The sequence below is a fragment of the Amphiprion ocellaris genome, chromosome 18 (assembly GCF_022539595.1).
Source record: "Amphiprion ocellaris isolate individual 3 ecotype Okinawa chromosome 18, ASM2253959v1, whole genome shotgun sequence".
Taxonomy (NCBI): Eukaryota; Metazoa; Chordata; class Actinopteri; family Pomacentridae; genus Amphiprion; species Amphiprion ocellaris.
Genome location: NC_072783.1, coordinates 8,875,813 through 8,896,779, shown reverse-complemented (window position 1 = coordinate 8,896,779; position 20,967 = coordinate 8,875,813). Strand labels below are relative to the sequence as shown.

The 20,967-nt window shown below is 40.0% G+C and overlaps 1 protein-coding gene across 7 annotated transcripts in view; it reads right to left on the bottom strand.

The window, feature by feature from the left end:
- The window catches only part of baiap2b (BAR/IMD domain containing adaptor protein 2b), a 115,895-nt gene extending 95,338 nt beyond the window's left edge, over positions 1-20,557 (bottom strand). For 3 of the 7 annotated variants that reach the window (XM_055004418.1, XM_055004421.1, XM_055004419.1), the window contains exon 1: positions 12,712-13,016. In XM_055004418.1, coding sequence (XP_054860393.1) covers positions 12,712-12,786 — 75 coding nt within the window. In that variant the 5' untranslated portion in view covers positions 12,787-13,016. Of the gene's footprint in view, positions 1-12,711; positions 13,017-20,381 lie in introns of those variants that run through there. The other 4 variants (XM_055004423.1, XM_055004420.1, XM_055004425.1 and 1 more) reach the window with 4 other exon arrangements.
- Positions 20,558-20,967: the final 410 nt, after the last annotated feature.

Genomic DNA, 20,967 nt, shown 5'->3' with positions numbered 1-20,967 from the left:
TAAATGTCTTCTTTCGTACACAACCCAAAGAAACGAAAAGATATTTACATTCAATAAGCTGGAATCAAAGGATTGAGTCATTTCCTTAAAAAACAATTAATCAAACCAATGAATATTAAAAATCATTAGTGATTACTTCAAAAGTTGGCAAACTGTCACAGCTCTAGTGGCAGTGTATTGTGTAATATATCATTGCATTGTGTAGAATTAACTCAAGAAACATATGTAGATTGCATAATAGAATAAAGCCATTCTGGAGTTGGTGCAGAGCTAACTGGCAAACTTTATTTCATTTCAGACCACACTATTGGTATACCTGTCTCAATAACAAAGTTTATGTTCATTTAAATTCAAACACTGACACTAGCGCTATAACCTCCACCTTTTAAGTTGCAAATCTGGGAAAATCTCCTTTTTCATTTTGCCTGAAACCAAATGGTGCCCAAAGCAGTGAATCCGTGTTTGACTTTGCAACTAAAATCGTGACGTTAAAGGTCAATAAATGCTCCTTGAATTGCAGCAAAGAGATAAACAGTTGAGAAGGGGGTGCAAATGGTGGAAACAGGGGGAAATAGTGACTAAGTTGTGCTCCAATCTCTTATGTCATAGTATATATGCTGATTGATATGAGCAGGGTTTGTCTCGTGTTTTTTAACCCTGACCATTTCACGTGCACACAGACATAAGCAGACGCATTGTGCAGGAAATTACTGCCAACGTGAAAAAAGCCATGAGGGCCCCCGCCGGGTTGAATACTGTATGTGGGAGGGATAAGCTGATATATATGCATTATGTCCATTAGTGTTTTGTGGCTGTCCTTCATTATTTTTGCTTTGAGGAAAACGGACATTATTTGCTCGTGCTCATCCGGTGTGACAATCGCGGCCGCTAAAGCTGCACCGCTTCAACGCCCTCAGGAGATGGGAAATTCTGAGCCTATCTGTTCTCCCCGTGTGTGAAGTCGGCCAATTTCCCTTTCAGATGAGCTCTTATCTGTGTGCAGAGGGAGAGTCAGCACCCCCTATTCCAGCGATGCAGCTTCCAGAAGCTGACGGGGAGGGAAGGGATGAAGGATGGGAGGGAAGGGGTGCACTTCCGGCGCTGACCGTATAAGGCAGCGCTGGAATCCCCCCCCTCCGTGACAGGGGCAGCCCATTTCCATTCACCTCACGTTCGGTTCGTGCTAACGGGGGAGGCGAGAAGAGGGAGTCTCCACGGCCGCCACGTGAGCCGAGGTGATCATCATCATCATCATCGAGTGACGCATGAGATCAACGTGAATGAATCAACACATATGCTCGCACAAAGGCAACATTTTGGTGACGTTTCTGCACAGAAATGCGAGATAACAGAGATGTTCCGGTTTTAAAATGTCACTCGGAGCTACGTCGCCCATAAAAATGCACACACTTTGTCTGCAGCCCTGCTTTGTCTCGCCTCTCAGGCCTTTTCCCGCTTAATTTCTGTCTACTAATTAGAGTCCAAACGCAAGAGAGGATCCACACCCTCGCCTCCTGTCTCTCTTTGGAGATCCGTCCCAGTAACTTTCCTTTCATCCTCTGCCAAGCCCCTGCTCTACCCGGCAGCCTTCACCTCGCCTCCTCGATCTCCCTGCAGCTCCGGTTAGATAACTTACTGATGTGCTAACGGCTGCACACACACACACACACACACACACACACACACACAGAGCAGATGCCAACGGTTATGCTGCATGACAGCTATGAAAGGAGCGTCGTAACGGAGCAGTTGGTGAAATCTAAATAATGAAAAGTGAAAGCGTCGACGGCACGCTGCACCTGCACTGCGCCGAAGCCTTCTGGATGTTGATTTAGGGACCAGCCTGTGTTTATAGGCGAGCATCCAGCTCATATGTAGAACTGATGTCAACAATCGGCCACACAGAGGTTGCTCAGAATCCAGCTTCATTAGCTAAAGAAAGCACAATATCACATCATGTAGGAAGCTTTTTAGCCACAGGCGATCTGAGACATGCAGTGAAAGAGCAACATCTTCCTTCTAAACTCACAACAGCCAGACAGAGCTCCACCACATCACAGACATGAAGCTGTTTTCTGACTGTCAGCTCTAAAACTGAACGTTAACACGTTTTCACTAACCAGCTCATGACATGGGCACTTTTGCAGTGTTTGCATGTATGAGCACATTCTTTTTGGGTTGCAAAAAGCTTGACTTGAAACGTATCAGATATAGGAGCACAAAATGGTGCATTAAACAACACAAATGAAGCATCAGCGGTCGATTATTTCGAGTGATTTTTGACCACAGATGTCCCAAGATATTCTTTGCTCCTGCAGCTATGACTAACCTGACTAAAATAAAAATAAATAGATCCAACATGACACCAACTGTCAAAAGTGACCGTGAGTGGAAAATCGAACCTACTGGATCAATAAAATAAATGTAGTATGGCTCAAAAACAGTGAACAGAGGAGCAAGTTGTTGGAGATACATTCAGCATGGTGAAACATCTTTCTACAGATGATGAGCAGAAACTGAAATGTGGCTTAAAACTTGTCCAAAATGACTTAAAGTTACCTTAATGACTCAAATCTACTTTAAAATGACAAATTTCAAGATATTTTCATCTACATTCAAGTAGTTTTGACTGTTTTTGAGTTATTTTGAACAATTCTTGACTTATTTTGGACATTTTGTGTGATTTTAGACCAATTGTAAGTTAATCTGGACAAATATTGAGTCATTTGGGACAATTTAATGTCACTTTGGACAAGTTCCAAATAGTTTTGGACTATTGTAAACGGAAATGAAACTCAAACATTATTTCATCAATAAAATAAATGCAGCATGGCTCAGAAACAGTGAACAGAGGAGCAAGTTGTTGGAGATACATTCAGCATGGTGAAACATCTTAGAGAGAGGAAAAGTCTGGCAAGGCTGTAAAAATGTAAATATTCATCATTAAAGTGACTCAAAATTTGTCAAAAATAATGGAAACCTAGAAATGTGTCCAAAGTAATTGAGAAAATTGGCTAAAACTGCCGCAAAATTTTCCCAAAAATGGCTCAAATTTCTCCAAAATAACTAAAACTTGTATGAATGTCTGAAAAAAATGCCCAAAATTACTCAAAATTTGTCCAACATGACTTAAAGTTAGACATAATCCAAAAAAAATTGTCAAAATGACTTAAAAATCACCCAAAACTTGTCAGAATTTTTTTTAATGGTCCAAAAGAACTCGAAGTTTGTACAAATGGCTGAAAATGAGTGAAACCTAGAAAAAACACACGTGTTTGCAAAAATCTGACTAATGCAAAGTGATCGAGCAGAAATGATGAGCTTAATCACAGACTGACAAAAATAGTCTGCAGCCATTTTGAGAATTGATTAGTGGTCAACCAAGATGCTTTGTTTCACGGCAGATGATCGTTAGTCATCAAGGAGGCCCATAACTGATACATGTGAGCAGGAAAACTGAAAATAAAAACACAAGCTCCAACACAAAACTTGGCTGAAACGCTTCTTTTTGTGCACTTTTTATATACGTTTTGATTAAACTTTCCAACATTTATCCTTCAGTCTTGATTGGCTATTGCTTGTGACAGGTGGCAAATCCAACCAATCAGACAGCTGTGGGGAGGACATTTCTCCAGGCTACAGAGTGCAAACTATGGATAGAGATAGCCCAAGAAGTGTACTTTTTAATTAATTAATGTCACCAAAAATAACATGATTGATAACTGGAAGGAGGCTGAATATCTGATGTGATAAACATCCAGACAGATGGCTTGTTGAGCCCCAGATGTGACTCATTTTTCAAGCAAAAACAGTGAAAGAACGCCAAACATCTGCAGATTTTCAGTGCCTCCAAAGAATTATTTTACAAATTTCAAGTTGTCTTCCTTGAATGCAGCGTAACCTTGCATGTTCTCAGGCGATTCATCGGCACATTCCTGCACAAAAATAGTTTTTATTGCTTACAATCCTTTGTATTTACTACAGTAGCTGCTACAATCACGTTTGTGTTTACCATTTATTGGTATTAACTGAATACTGGGGGCTTTTGGTCAAACAAAACAGCATTTTTTTCCCCCATTTTATACACCGAACAAAAGGTTGCAGCTCTACAATAGCACCAGGAGTCGACAGAGAAAAGTATGCAGCTTTTCAGTTGCTAGATGGAACTTTGTCACACTCTTCTATGCAGATGTAGGGTATCTGGATTTGCTCAAAAGAGCCTCAATGGCAAAGTCGGTGTGCAAACATTAATAAGCTGCGCAGTGAGATAAACCTTTATATTAAAATAGAGCATCACAAACTGCTTACATAACACAACCGTATAGCCGACAACCCTGTCAGAGAGCGTCACAGTAATGCCGAAACGCTGCTGCTGTCTAAAGATGAGTAAAGCTGGAACAAAGTTGGAGCTGGAGTTCTGCAGGGACAAAAGGCACGAAGCCAGACTACAGAGGTGAAAGCGCTGTGACTAATCAGTAGAAAAATCACTGGGTTTGAAACAATTACACTGGAGAAATCCTGCTTTGGCAGAGCGGTTTTGATTCGGTGCGTTTCTGTGCACACGAGCGGCGAGGCTGCAGGCTTCGGTTCACCTCGTACGACCTCAAACAAAAAAGAATCCGGACCAGAGCGGTTCAATCTGCCTGACGGCCATCGGGGCTGGACATGACACCACGGCACCTCTTCAAAACAAACCTCCTCCCTTCCTCGGTCAATCCACTGCTGCACTTCATCACTTCCCCAACAGATGCCCTGCCTCTCACCTGCAGCGCTCGGCCTCCAACAACAGCTGTCCGCTTCACAACACGCTCAACAATAACTCCGATAAAGACCAACACCACAGATGAAATCCAATGAAATCTACAGGAACGCCGCTCATGGCCATGGCACAAACCGTGGAAGTTCTGCAGCAGGAGAAAACAGCTGGAAAACTACTGCTTCTGACAGTAATTCGCTGCTTTTTTTTTTTTTCTTAATCCACCGGGCTACAAAATGAAAAGACTCAAGCGGGGAAGAAAACCTGAACAGATTGTACTTGTGGCTGTGGGGATAAAGTGTTCGGTAGCATTACTCACAAACCCCCCACACATTGGATAAAAATGTGTCCCTGGAGAACGAATAGTTTTGGCTTTCACATGAGCAATGTGCGACTCGTTCGTCTCGCGGAGGTTGGACTTGATAACACGACAATATTTACGCGGCGATTGATGACTCCAATCACTGGAGGATGCTCCCTGGTGACAGTCAGGCAACACAAACACGCCATGTTAGCAGGAGATTGATGCTGTACAGCGACACGTAATGCACTTTAATTGACGGCTTTAGTCAATAACGGGCTGAGATTTATATGGATCCTTTCATCAACTGAGCATCTCACAGGGAAGCTCACGAGTTTGCATCTACATAACATCCTCCATCTCTTCAAAACTACGTTCTTTTACATAATTTGTATTGGAAAGACAAAAAGACACACTTAAATTATGTTTTAAGCAAAAAAATAGGAAAATATCAAGCGTTTCGAGGAATACAGCTACAGATTGTCACTATTTTGTCGAAAAACTTGTGTTTCCAGAGCCTAAAGTTAACTGCACAGATGATAAATAACATCGAACATCATCAAAATCATTCAAGCAATGGTCAATTTTTAGATTTTGCACCATCTTGCTTCCGTAAAATGTCTTATTTTAGCACATTAACACATTTATACTTTGTTTGTTGGACATTTGGGCAAATTTGCACATATCTAAAAGAGCTTCTTTGCATATTTAAGCATAAAATCGCAACTTGTTATGCAAAAAATAAGCCTCAAGTCTCCACTTCAGTTGCACTTTCATCAGACTTCCCAGTTTTACTTTCATCTACATTCTGCAGGTTTATACAGAGGCATCCATTCATAGCCTGATTTATAGAACACTTTATCCTCAAAAACGTGGCGAAAATGCATTCTTCTCTCGTTCTTTACAGTATTTTATGGATTTATGGGGTGATAAAAAAAAATATCCAAAATCTCCACTGTAAAAACCTTTGACTTCAAAATATCAAACAACATCATCCAGTGTTAAGCTTCCCGTTTCTGGAAATTAATGCAAATTGGTGCATATTTAGATCATTAACACCGCATTTGCATAATTAAATCCATAAAAATTCAGTTTTGCCATTTTCACCCTCAGCGTCTGCCCTTAAACTGAGGGGAAAAAAGCAGCGAGTTGACGATCTTTAGAAGCTTGACTCAGCAAGGGTTTGGCATTTAGGCTCGACTTTAAAGATCATCGGTGGATCATAAATCAATGATGCAAAGGTGCACCGATTTGATGGGTTTCTTGGTGGTTTTTCCATTAAATTAACCAAAAATGGACTGTAATTCAAAGAATATGTTACTGCTATTGCAACATTAATGGTGCACAGGTAGGATGATGTTTTTGTGGTAGTTTTTCCCCATTAAAATGGACATTTCTATCTGGTAATTCTACTAATATGCTACTGCTATTGCAGCATGATTGGTGTATGGCGTTGATGAGTATTCATTTGGTAGTTTTTCCATCAAATTAACCAAAAATGGATGGTAATTCTATGAATACGTTACTGCTATTGGAACATAAATGGTACACAGGTTTGATATGGTTCTTTGGTAGTTTTTCCATTAAATTAATCAAAAATGGACGGTAATTCTATCAATATTACTGCTATTGCAACATAAATGGTGCAGGGATTTGATGGGGGTTTTTTATGGTAGTTTTTCCATTAAATTAAGCCAAAATGGATGGTAGTTCTATGAATATGTTACTTCTATTGGAACATAAATGGTGCACAGGTTTGATATGGTTCTTCTGGTAGTTTTTCCATTACATTAATCAAAAATGGCTGGTAATTCTATGAATATGGCACTGCTATTGCAACATAAACGGTCCATGGAATAGATGAGTTATTTCGGTAGTTTTTTAATTAAATTAACCAAAAATGGACGGTATTTCTATGAATATGTTATTGCATTCAAATGGTGCACTGATATGATAACGTTCTTTTGGTAGTTTTTCCACTAACCAAAAAATGGACGGTAATTTTAATAATATGTCACTGCTGTTACACCACACCTGGACCTGCTGTTACAACATGTGACAGCTAGAAAATGGTTGAATGCACAAGTACAAAGAAAGCACTAAAAATCAATCAGCTGATCTCTCGGTAATCCCCTCCGCCCATCAAATGTATCGAACAATCTCTCTTCAGCCTCGCCCTGACACCCGAGCTTCATTCAACAAACTGCGCCTGCGGTACTGTTGGGACTACAAAAGCCTGGCTGAATACGCTCCCAAACAAACATACAGATGGTGTTTGTTCAGCAAACCACAACAACCTGAGGAAGCACACTTGGTGGGAACCCGACACGCCTCTCCGCAGCATCGAAAAAACTTCCACAAACTTGACATTTCAACCTCGGCATCCACCACTCCGCTCGCTTTTGTAATTTGCATGTTCTGATGCGAGATTGCATATCATTACGGAGCCAGAAGCAGCGGCGGCCGCTTCACAGTGCAGCACCGACAAACACAACACACATGCAGTCGTGAGACATAACTGCCCACACACACACAAACTCGCATCCGCCAATGTGAGTCATCCAAACATTACATTCAGCATCTCTTGTTGTCAGCAGCAGGGCGGTGAGGTGAAGGCTTTGGTCCTCTGCTGCTCAGTCCGAGTTATTTTATTCTGGCAGCAGAAAGTCCAACAAACAAAAGGAAACAAAACAGCAAGCGGAGCGGCGTGAAAACAAAACCGCCGTTCATCCTGCAAAGGGTCAACGTGCAACGTTTGGGTAGTTAGAAACACATGGGAATAATTCAGATTTCAAGTAAGCATCTAATCACAGCTGCTGCTGCTGCTGCACAATGCTGGGGAGAATTATTCAGAGATTTCTTCACATAAACCTTCACGTTTGAGCTTCTTGTTGAGCAGAGGTGACTCTCAGTTCAATACAGAGCCCATATTGTGAATTTTTACAGGTCTAGTAGAACACGTCTGCATGCTTTTAATGCTCAGAAAGCACATGAATACATCGGTGATGCGTCATAAACACAGATCTCTGAGAACAGGCAAAAAGAAAAACCTTGCAGAAGTGTCTTTAAGTGAAGAAATGATGACAATTCTTTATTTTAAACAAACTACTCATCAGGTCAAGTAAGATTAAACTGTGGTCTCAGAAATGTCTCTCAAGCAGCGAAAACTGAACACAAACCAGGAAGTTTAGCTACTTTCACAGCAGCTAAGGCTACACTAATGGCTAGCGGCTAAGTTAGAAGGCAGCGGCAGATTTAACTGAAGCAGACAATAATTAATAATGATTATTGATTAATTAAATGTGCTACTTCGTGTCTCAGAACTCTGTGGCCTCAGAAATGTCTCTCGAGCAGCAAAAACCAAACTCAAACCAGGAGTTAGCTCCTCTTAGGAGTTACGGCTATGCTAACAGCTAATGGCTAAGTTAGAAGGTAGATTAATGGAAACAGACAATAATTATTAATGATTATTAATGATTGTTAATTAAATAAATGTGCTACTTCAGGTCTCAGGACTCTGTGGTCTCAGAAATGTCTCTCAAACAGCACAAACTGAATACAAGCCCGTAAATTAGCTATTTTCACAGCGGCTAAGACTACTCTAATGGCTAGCGGCTAAGTAAGAAGGTAGATTAGCCTGAAACAGGCAATGATTAATAATGATTATCGATTATTAACAGATCTCTGAAAACAGGCAGAAAGATAAACCTTGCAGAAGTGTCTTTAAGTGAAGAAACTATGGTAATTCTTCACTTTAAAACAAGCTGGTAGTAAGGTCAGATATGTTACCTGATGTAGATAAGAAATAAAATGAGGGGTTTCAGGAAGGGAAGTAGCAGAGATTTCCGTGAAAAACTTTTGCAAACCTTTTATATGCACAAAAACGCTTAAAAAAAAAAGAATAACAAGCTCTTTAACACTTGCACAGAAGCAAAACATTTATTCGTCCTGAGTCTTTTCATTCAACATTAATATTCAAGTACAGTCTGCACCAATTTCTCCATCACAGATTTTCTTTTTTTTCGACAAGCACTTTTCAACCAATTCAGTGCAATTTCCCTCCAACACGTGCACATATTAATCCTGCAGCTGTAGGTGCTGCCGCTCCAAGGTTATTATTCAAAATGGTTGCAGGATTTTTGCACACAGAACTTGGCTACCATATCAGCCGATCTACGATCTTGATGCAGATTTGGATCTGCAGATTAAAAATCTATCCGAGCATTAAGGTCGACAGAGGAACGACCTCTCTGAGTACAATCTACTCGACGCTTATGATGCTCTGTAATTGATCCCCATCTCGACGCTACAAGACCTAATTGCTGACATTTGCTGCCTCTACCTTCGTCTCCTCGGCGGAGAAACGGACTGGAGTGTTATCTAATGGGAGCTGGCACCTCCGGGCCTCTTCATCCTCCGTGCCTTTAATGAATTAATAAAGACCTGTTAGTTTCTCTAAACACACCCAACACGAAGCCTCGGCAGCTCAGCCCTCGGCCCCACCGCTGTCGCACCGACTGCCACGCCAGCGAGCATCGGTCTCCTACAATCAGCCCCCGAGTCAAAGCTTCTCCTGCTGACTCCATAATGATGCAGCCTGCTGATGGGAGGAAGAAACCCCGGCGCTACATTTCTGCACGGTGGCATTTTCATACTTGACCCCTGAGCAGAGCGTTTCTGAAGCCTCTCATCCCTTTAGATTTTCCTTCGCTGCAGGGATTTTCAGTGAAGCTGCAACTGATGGTGAGGCTTTCTTTCTTCCATATGATCATTGACTTAAAAAAAACATTTTTTTAAATATTAAAAAATGTCCTGTTATGTGCATTTTTAAACTGTTAAATGTCAGGAAATAGTGAAGACAAGGGGCCGACATTGCGAAATCCACTAAAGATGAATGCACAGTAGGAACAGACTGATTACCGTGGCCAACATTCTGCATTTTTTTCCAATTATCCATATTTTTTCATTGATTACTGATTGCTCATTGTGTGAAAGCATTTACTAATTAATGCTGTTGTCCTTGTTGATTCGCGATCGACCGATTATCAGTCTGACTGATTATCGTGGCCGATATTTGTCATTTTTCCGCTTACTGATATCTTCATTTTTATTGACCGATTATTGGTAAATTACAACACTCTGTGGTCTCAGAAATGTGTCTCAAGCAGCAAAAATTGAACAAAAACCAGGAAGTTAGCTTGTCTCACAGCAGCTAAGGCTATGCTAATGGCTAACGGCTAAGGTAGAAAGCGGCAACAAGCAAAACAGAGTCTGGAAAATGTGGACCTTAGTGGGCAATACAAGTGATAAAACAGTGAAATATTAAGAAAATAGAGAAAAATTTTAATCATTCCTATTTCTATTTTGCATATTTGGTTATAGTCGCCCTTATAATGAAGAAGCTAACTTATAAATCACAGGTTCTCTGCTAGCTATATAAACATATCGATTACAAATATCACTTATCGGTTGTTTTTGATTACAAATAATCAGCATCAGACCCAAAAATAAAAGCCAACCCTAATGCATAGTGACACAAAACTGAGAAAATGCTGCTAAATGACTGAAATGAGAATAAATTTTCTGTCAAGCGACGAATCAGCTCATCACTAAAAACCAGCCCCCTAGCCTCTCCTCCTTCTTCATCCGCCTCCTCCTCGTCCTCCTCTTCCAGCTATTACAGATCCAAAGAAACCTCCCACAGGTCGCACCATCCTGATCCCTCATTAGAGCCTTTTCCTGCAGCGGATCGCCGCGTGACGCTTAAGGTCGACCACATTCCCAAATCCCCTTTTTCCTCCTAAACCCTGACGTCACGCCATCGGTGAACCCGACATCTCCGGCTCGGTGAGCTCACATCCGCCGGCACCTCTTCCTGGAGCTTGTAGGCCACTCTGGCTCTCTGAGAATTTCCGCGGAGGCGTGTGGAGCACTTTACAAGTTTCCTCGCACAAAGGAAAGCCCTTGTCGAGCTTTCATCGGTGAAATCTACCTCCCCGCCTGGAGGGCTGCCCTGAGTGCACTGAAACTCAAGAGTAACACCTCGGCCGCCCCCCAACAGAGGAGTTCTGCTGTGACAATAACAACACCAAGGTTCTTTTGCTTAAATGAGCACCAATCAGACTGTTTGCTATATGTTAAGTCACTGTTTTTCATGTTTATACGCATTTAAAACTACCGAGTGCTTTCCAGTAAAACACCAAATAACACGATTGGCGTCACAAATTAACCTAACAAGTTCAAATACTGGGGTCAAAGCTCTATATCGGTTTGATTTTATCTGAGTAACTTACATATTATGGCATAAAACCCAACAATAATTATATAAAATACAACTTCACTTGACTATAATGCAAGGCTGAGACCCTACAGTGGTATTATCATGTCAAAACCCAACGGTATTATTCTACAATTTCATTCATCAGACGCTTTTATCCAAAGTTCAAAGTTTATACACCTATATTCGGAGGACAAACTGATTTTTGGCACCAAAGACTTGGAGTCATGTGGATTTTTCTTGATAGTTCCATTAAAACATCACATTGGCTTCATGATTCTTGCTGTTTGTCAACCAGCCGATAAATTACCCTTAAGTAATCATAAAGCATCTGTTGTGACAATAACAGTTGAGGAGTGTTTGTCACCTTTTCAGCAAGTGCAAAGGGGAGGTTTGGCTCCGTCACACCTGAGATTTCCCCAAGAAATCTCTTCTCTCCCCCTCTTCTACAGATCTACAGTTTCATTCAGCAGATACTTCTTACATCTGAGTGTAGATAGAACACAAGCAGGATCTATTCAGGAGGAAACAACCTGGATAAGAGCCACAAAACAAACTCTCATTCTTATTCTCACACAGAAATCTGATCAGGCCCAGCTGCACAGGGTCAAGTGCAAAAGTGCTGCTTCACAGACACTCTTAATGGCTTTGTCCTTTCCTCTCTGAAAACTGCCCAAAGTGGAGGCACAGCTGGCTCGGAAGAAGACGAAGAGCTTGGAGCCCCCATAAATTAATGATCGGTATCAGTGGAGCAGGTAAAGTCTGGCTGGATGGAGCTCCGGTGGTGACAGCTCTCTGTTCCAGTCAACTGCCCCAGGGCAAAACTGCCAGCGTGGAGGCTCAGCAATGAAATCTACATGACTGTCTCACTCATGATCACTGCAGATGTAACAGAGAGGAAGCTCAACCCAACAAGCTGTCCAAACACAACCAATTAATCAATTACAGGTCATTAGCTCCATTAGTTGTTGTCGTAATTTGACTTTGCTGGTGAGAAAACTGGCTTTTTTTTAAATATATTAATATTATAACAGAATCTCCTTTCAGCATTTCTACACTAAATCAGTCCATAAGAACCTCATACACAGCCAAACTAATCGACTTATCCAGAATCTTTTCCAGAAAAATTACGCGTAAAAAGCCCTCCTGATCGTCTCCAGTTGACTGGAGATGGATTCTTTTTTTAATGAAGCGTTTAAAAACAGAGGCTTTTTGGGCATCAAAGTGGCCAAACGTCGCCTCACACAGCAGCCGGGTTAACTGAGTCAAAGTTATCCGTTGCCGCGTCCTCTAATCAGCCGAGCTCCGGTGCAGCAGGTGCGCCGAGGACGCGCGGTCACCGGCGGGGGAACAAACTACCAAACAGCCCGGTCTTACCTTGTAGACATTCTCCGTTATACGGTGCACCTCGTCGGTCCGGGACATCCTTGTCGGTGCGTCAGTCAGAACCATAGACAAAAATGTTTTCCTTTTTGGATGAGGTCCGGAGGATTTTTTGTTCCGAACTGTGAACGCGGGGATGGAGGCAGCTGTCGGCGGGGAGGAGCGGGTCCGGTGAGCCGCTGACTGACGCGGAGAGACGAGCACGTCTGGCCGTGGGATCCCTGCTTTTATAGGAAAGTCCTCCGCTGCGCCCACACCGGCTCCCCACGCAGCCAGTCAGTCGGTCGGTGCCTCTCGGTTGGAGCGCAGAGGCGGAGAGGGGCGGTGCTGCCTTCAAGGACGGTGGGAAACGGAGCCGCTGAGGAACCACAAGGATCCATTACAGCTTCTTACAGTCTAATGTCACTATTTAGAGGAGGAATGGGATCATAAGACTCATATATTATGGGATAAATTAATAGATTTTATGCACATAAGTATCTGAAAAGAAACATGAATGATATGTTTGATGTTTCCTGTAAAAACAGCTTAGCAACTATTATGTAAGACATTAGCTTATTAATTTTTTTTTCTGTATTGAAATGTAGACCTATTTCCACCACTTCATTAAATCCATTTAATTCAGTTTAAATCACTGATTAAGATAACCACATATTGTTATTTTTGTTGTGACTTTATCTGAGTAATTTACATATTATGGAATAAAACAATGAAATACAACTTGGCTTGACTATGATGCAAGACTGAGACCCTACAGTGATGTTACCATGTCAAATAACCAAACAAATTTAGTGATAATGCTAAGACCCTACATTTTTATAATCTATAAAATGTATTATTCTCCTATATTTGGAGGACAAACTGATTTTTGGCACCAAAGACTTGGAGTCATGTGGATTTTTTCTTGATAATTCCATTAAAACATCACTTGGGGTTCATGATTCTTGCTGTTTCTCTACCAGTCGATATTATCATCATATATTACCCCTAAGCAATCCTAAAGCATCTGCCATGACAGTAACAGTGGGGGATTTATTACAGCTTCTTAGACTCTATCACTGTTTAGAAGAAGAATGAGATCATAAAACTCATATATTGTGGCATAAATTAGTAGATTTTACATACATAAATATATGTAAAAGAAAAATAAATGACATGTTTGATGTTTCCTGGAAAAACAGCTTTGAAACACCATTTATTTTGTAAGAAACTAGCTTATTGAATTTTTTTTTGATATGTGTACCTAAATCCATTTTAATTAAGCTTAATTTGCTGATTAAGATAACCCTTTAAGTCACTAACCTTATTTTGATGACAATAATGTTGCATCAACTTAATATTCAACTCAAATTTCTGTATAAGTTCAACCAAAACAAGTATGAGGTTGAGATAATTTAACAAAATTGGCTTTATAACTTCATTTTTCCTTACCTTGAGGGCAGGATTTCACGTCTCATTCTCAACATACTGAACATTGGAACGACTTCATTTTATTAATTTCCCAAATGAGAATTTGTTTTCATCATAATTATGATAATTAAGTACATAAAACAGCAAAATTTTATTTTTTAAAAAAGGTTGAAATACCAGTTGGGACAATATATTTTTTCAGCTTATTGTGTTTATGTCACCAATCGTTAAGTAATTTACAATATTTTCATTTGTATAGGAAATTCTATCCCCTGTACCAAAATATAGTTAGTTGATTTAACATAATTTCAATTTAGAAGACTGATTCTTAAAAAAAAGGTGTTGCTTCAATTTTTGTTGTTAAGTTGTTGTGTCAAAAAAATATTTTTTATAGTGTATCTACTGGGCTCATATTAACACCACTATTTTTCAATAGACTTAAATATCGTCAGTTTTGCTCTGCTGGCTCACATTTACTGTGTAAAAGTTTATTTAAACAGACATTAATTTAACAAATTTCAGCAAAAAGGCAAATCTCAAAATTGGAATTTGACATCAAGACAGTTCCTTAATACTGGTTGAACCTCCCTAAGATCCATATCATGATAATGTGTTATAATAAGTCATATTTTGACAACAGGAATACATAATCTAATTACTTTGATATCTTTTAATCATAAAACCTGGTGGAAGAACTACATTTCTGGGGTCACGTGGCAGTTTTTTCCCCACCTGGTAGCCAGCAGGTGATTTCACTGCTTAGTTCTTCACATAAATGAGCGCTAATCAGACTGTTTGCTGTATGTTGAGTCATCATTTTTCATATATTTATACACAATTAAAACAGAGTGCTTTCCAGTAAAACACAAAATACACGATTGGTTTTAAAAATTAAGTTCAAATACTGGGGTCAAAACTCTACATTGGTATTTGTGTCATGATTTTATCTGATGAATTTACATATTGTGGAATAAAACCCACCAATGATTATAAAAAATACAACTTTGCTTGACTATCATGCAAGACTGAGACCCTACAGTTGTATTATTTATGTAGAATAACCTCAGTAAAGTAGTATTTTTGACCTTGCAAATATATATGATTGAAAAAACAGACTTTATTTGACCATTTCATAGCAAAGAAAAAACTCAAACGGTCTCATCCACTGCTAAAAATGCTAGATTATGTAACATAGAAAATGTATTATTCACCTATATTTGGAGGACAAACTGATTTCTGGCACCAAAGACTTGGAGTCATGGATTCTTTTTCTCACTAATTCCATTAAAACATCACTTTGGCTTCATGATTCTTGCTGTTTCGCAACCAGTCAATATTATTATCACCATAAATTAGCCCTAAGCAATCCTAAAGCATCTGGCAGTGTGATGTCAACATCTCAGTGCTTTCCAGTTAAAAAATAGTATGATTGGTGTTACAAATAATCCCAAAAAGTTCAAATATTGGGGTTGAGATCCTATATTGTTATTTTTGCTGGGATTTTATCTGAGTAGTTTACATACTGTGGAATAAAACCCAGCAATAATTGTATAAAATACACCTTTACGTCACTGTAATGCAAGGCTGAGACCCTACAGTTGTTTAATTTATGTAGAATAACCTCACTGAACTAATCCTATAGCTAAAACTCTGTAGTAAATTACAGAATGTAACCAAAGTGGCTAACACCCTGCAGCATTATTAATTACAAAGATTCAAGTTTTGACCCTATATATATATATATATATATATATATATATATATATATATATATATATATATATATATATATATATATATATATATATATATATATATATATATATATATACAGTGGTATTATCATGTCAAATAACCAAACTAATTTAATGATAATGCTAAGACCCACTATTATACAGTATTTTAGGCAGTAGTTTACAGAATGTGACCTAACTGGCTAACACTCTGCAGCATTAATTAGTTTCGACCCTGCAAATATGTTTTGTGACATGTAATTGAAAACACTGATGATTTATAGAAAAGTAAATATTCAGTCACATTCACTGCTAAAAACACTAGATTATGTAACATATAAAATGTATTATTCATTCATATTTGTAGGACAAACTGATTTTTGGCACCAAAAGCATGGAATGACATGACTTTCTTCTTGATAATTCCATTAAAACATCCACTATTATCACCATAAATTGCCCCTAAGCCATCCTAAAGCATCTGGCAGTGTGACGTTGACATCTCAGTGCTTTGCAGCGAGTCCAGAAATGCAGCATGGCATTTAAAGAAGCCACGCCTGCTCCGCTGTGTCACACGCTGCCCACGCCGCCTCTGCTACAACCATTCAGAAGACCTGATTGAGCATCTCTGCAAAGAAACTGGAGCAGCCATTGATGCACTACATCTATCCAAACATGCAATAATGCAATAGTCTTCTTACACGCAAGCAATTTTGTACTTTAAATCCTGCAGCTCAGTTGTCCCCCTATACAGGAAGATGGTATTTTTGTGTTGTCTTTTTGACAATGCACCACTTAATAAACCCAGAGTCAAGAGTTTAACTGCACATATTTGCTCTATATTTGTGTGGCTCTTGGCTGAGTGGGCTCTGCCTGCTATGAGTGGGATGGAGCCACATTTTCTTGGAATTCAAAGGCCTCGTATGGTGGGTTGGGGAATCCCACACATCGTGGCGCATCACGATCTGAAGGCCTTTGAATGTACGAAAAAGAGACAAAGCAGAAGATAACAGAAGGCCGGCAAAAAGGAGGACAGTCACGGCTGTTTTTCTTCCCTTCAGTGAGATAAAACAGATATTTTAGTGCTGCCGGTAGCGAAGATAACAGAGTGGAACCACGGCTCGCTACCAGAACACACTTATTTTTTTTGGATTGTCACATCTGATTAAAGCGAGACTGAACTGCAGACGGTCGGTGAAAATCAATTGGGCATGTTTGGTCTTCGCCGGGGCAAACGGCAAACATTCCCACTGACAGCGAGGCTATTGATTCACTCCTCTGTGAGCATTCAATCCCCACAATTAGTTTCCATAATTGAATGTAAGCTCCTGTTATGTTTGCCGGCTGCCAACCCTTAATGACACTCAAATGAATTAAGATACTGATCGTCAATCATGGTTAGTTCAAGTAACAAGAAGGAGATGGAGACTTGAGACTCGTGTCAGGTTTAAAGTCACAATAATTAGGAATTAAGACTTAAAAACAACAAAAAAAAAATCAAATTTCAAATGTATTCATCTTAATATGTGAAAAAACGCCGTTAACTCAGGATTGAATTGAGATTTTGCGAAAACGTTCCAATTAACTTGACTTGATTTGGATTTTCACCCAAGAACCAGAAACTCGCTGTGAAATCTGTAGACTTGAAACTTGGACACAAGTCAGACTTAAAGTGACAAAATCTAAGACTTGACTCATCTGGCTGCAGATCTGACTCCCCGAAGAATGACTCGACAAGTGAAAACAAAAATACTCAAAGCTCAAACATTCGGAGGAGTGAAAGACTGAAGGAGTTCAGACTTAACTTGAGAATTGTTCAACAAAAGTTAACACAAAAAGCCTTACGAAGCTCAGTTTGAATGTGTGGAAACTCTTCAGTTCACATTTAGAGCCGTAGACTAGCTATTTGAAACTCAAATTGTGAAATTTAAGACTTATGACTTGACTGCTTAAAGGAACAATTTGACATTTCGACACCAATGCTTTCAGGCCAAGAAGATGGATGTGACTTTCATGTCTGTAAACCAAACCCTACAGTTCACATTTTTCTTTCTTACTTTCTTTTCATGTGTACTACAGCTGTGCTACATACCATTGGAACAACTACTTCCTCATGGTATTATGCCTTAAGCTTTGACCATCTTGCTCATATATCCATTACCGCCTGTAATAATTAGCTGTCATCTGTTTGGTCACATTTTGACCAGATGCAGTTGGATACCCTGGTATTTTTGGCATGGTGCATTTGACTTACTGTGCATTGGGACATACTAAAGCTTTTTCTGGCACACAAAAGATGATATGGTATTGGATCGCACCCCAAATATGAAGTTACAACCATGCAGTAGCTGTTTAGCTTAGCATAAAGACTGGAAACAAGTCGAAGCAGCTAGCCTAGCAATCCTGTAAGTCGTTACACCCAGCTAATATACACTGTCGTTTGGCACATACAGTAAACCTCCATAAAACCACACCTCAAACAGGTCTTAAATGGTGAATTTTAGTGGTGCTGCCACAAACTGCAGTTCCTCAACGGTCCACTTGAGGCTGCATCCAAAAGTGAGTCAATTCCCATAGACCTCCATGTTAAAATGTCCAACTTGAAAGCAGGAATAAACATGTTCACAGTCTGGTTTCTCAAACAGTTTTGGTCTCTATAGCTCATTTTCCTATGCATGGTAACAGTACAGGGGTAAATTTTATATAATACACCCATTTGAATTGTATCTTTGCTTGGTTTTTGATGAGCTGGGAGCTAGGAGGAGTCAAAAACTGCCAAGATGTGATGTCCAAACAACATCATATCCTAGAAAAACATTTAGTATCTCCCAATGCACAGGATGTTAAATGTATGCCAAAAATACGAGGATGTCCTACTACTATTTTTGGCCATTTTGACCCACACTCGTCTGTGCAGTTACGTCAAATATGTCTCGCATGTGTATAAATAAGTTTAATTTCACACAACAGACTGCGATGATCAAAGTTTAAGACATAATATTATGTTATCGAACATCTTCATACACAGTCTTTGGGTGCAGATAGATTCTGTCCACCTTTGGGTAAAAGTTGCTTGAAAGTTGGGTTGAGACATTATATTTTTGGACCAATTCCTGCCATTATTACAGATAATAGGAGATGAATGGATTTAAATAAGTCCAGTAGGAAAGAGTCCAATAATCACTGATTAACATTAATAATAATAACTTCATTTATATAGCACCACTTAGTGCTTTACAGACAGGACAAGTAAGAATAATACTCAGGAAGACCACTGAACAGAAGGATGGTCAGGTCAAATAGAAGCAAAAGAGTTAAACATGGTAAAAGATTTACAAAGAAAATCAACAGAAAACGGGCTGCACAGTGGCATAGTGGTTAGCACTTTCGCCTTGCAGCGAGAAGATCCCTGGTTCGCGTCCCGGCTTTCCCGGGATCTTTCTGCATGGAGTTTGCATGTTCTCCCTGTGCATGCGTGGGTTTTCTCCGGGTACTCCGGCTTCCTCCCACAGTCCAAAAATATGCTGAGGTTAATTGATTACTCTAAATTGCCCGTAGGTGTGAATGTGTGAGTGATTGTTTGTCTATATATGTAGCCCTGCGACAGACTGGTGACCTGTCTAGGGTGTCCCCTGCCTTCACCTGAGTCAGCTGGGATAGGCTCCAGCCCCCCCATGACCCTAGTGAGGATTAAGCGGTGTATAGATAATGGATGGATGGATCAACAGAAAACACTAATGTAGGCCACAAAGATGACAATTAATTGAAGAAACTAGAGGGTAAAACCACAAAGACAAGGTTAGCAATAATAGTAAAATAAATAATAAACTGAGTTTGTTTATACTTACTGTCCTTTCTGACGCAAGAATTGGCGTGAACTTGCTTAAAATGGCACAAGACTTGACTTGGACCGGCCATTTAAAGACAATCAAGTCCTTTCACCTTGTTACCATGTTCATATGAGGGGTATTTTATATTCTGGGAGACATATCATGAGCATTTCTACTTTTAAAATGTATATAAACACCAATGAGGGTCTGAAAAAGACAGATCCAGACCTTTGGGGTTTTATACGAAACAAATCTATGGAACCAACCCTGTCAGCTTGTAATGTTTGACTTTCTGTATTATTCTTCTTCCAAACTGGTTTCTGGCTCCAGTATATACAGGTGAATTACCTTGATATTACAAGTTGTCATTGTGAAGTAGTTTTAGGGTGTGAGTGGAGACAGAAACGAGGACTACGTACATCCACACACTTACATGTGAACCATTTAAAGGCATTTTTCGTGGACGTAACTTTCTAAAAATGTAACTTTGATCCACACAGATGAGCTTTTAGAGGTTACATCAACAACCGGAGCTAGGTTTAAGTGTATTCGCTCCACAGTGGGGGTGTCGACAGGTAGGCAAGGCCGACCGTGAGGCAGGATTGGGTGGGCAGGACGTATACACACCTACATACCTGAAGCATCTATTCAGCAGCGTTCGATCTCAGCCCTTCACGTCCAGCCTACTCACCATCGTCAGTTTTTTCCCTCTCCTCTCTACTGCCTCAGATCCACGTCTGTGATTCATCGGGTTCCTGTCTGCGTGTCGCCCACTCCCACACAGCGGCAGCAAATAGGCTTGTAGTGCAGTCAGCTGCAGAGTGGAGAGAGTCCATTCAGAAAGGAGGGCAGCGCTGTGGAGTGGATTCAAGACAATTCAGGCTATTTCAGGTCCCGAAACGCTGGAATGTCAGAGCCCAGGCTTTGTTCAGAGAAACTAATTCGAGGTTATGGGTAGAAATATTTAATGTCTGGCTTTTATTCTGGCATTACAGAACCTTTTATCGCCTTTATAGCAATAGAAAATCAAGGTCAGAGTGTTATGAGTATTTGCTCTGAGGGGTGAACAAAATCTAGCATTTACAGATGACCAAAAGTATGGAGACACTCAAGAATTGTTGGGATTGTAGTTTGATTTGCTCTAGTTCACGATTAACTAATTGATTTGAAACATATGATGGAACATTACCACACATAAAAAGTAGGGATGGACTGATATGGGTTTTTCAAGGCCGATAACTGATATTTGGAACCAATAAATGTAAAGTTTTAGCAGC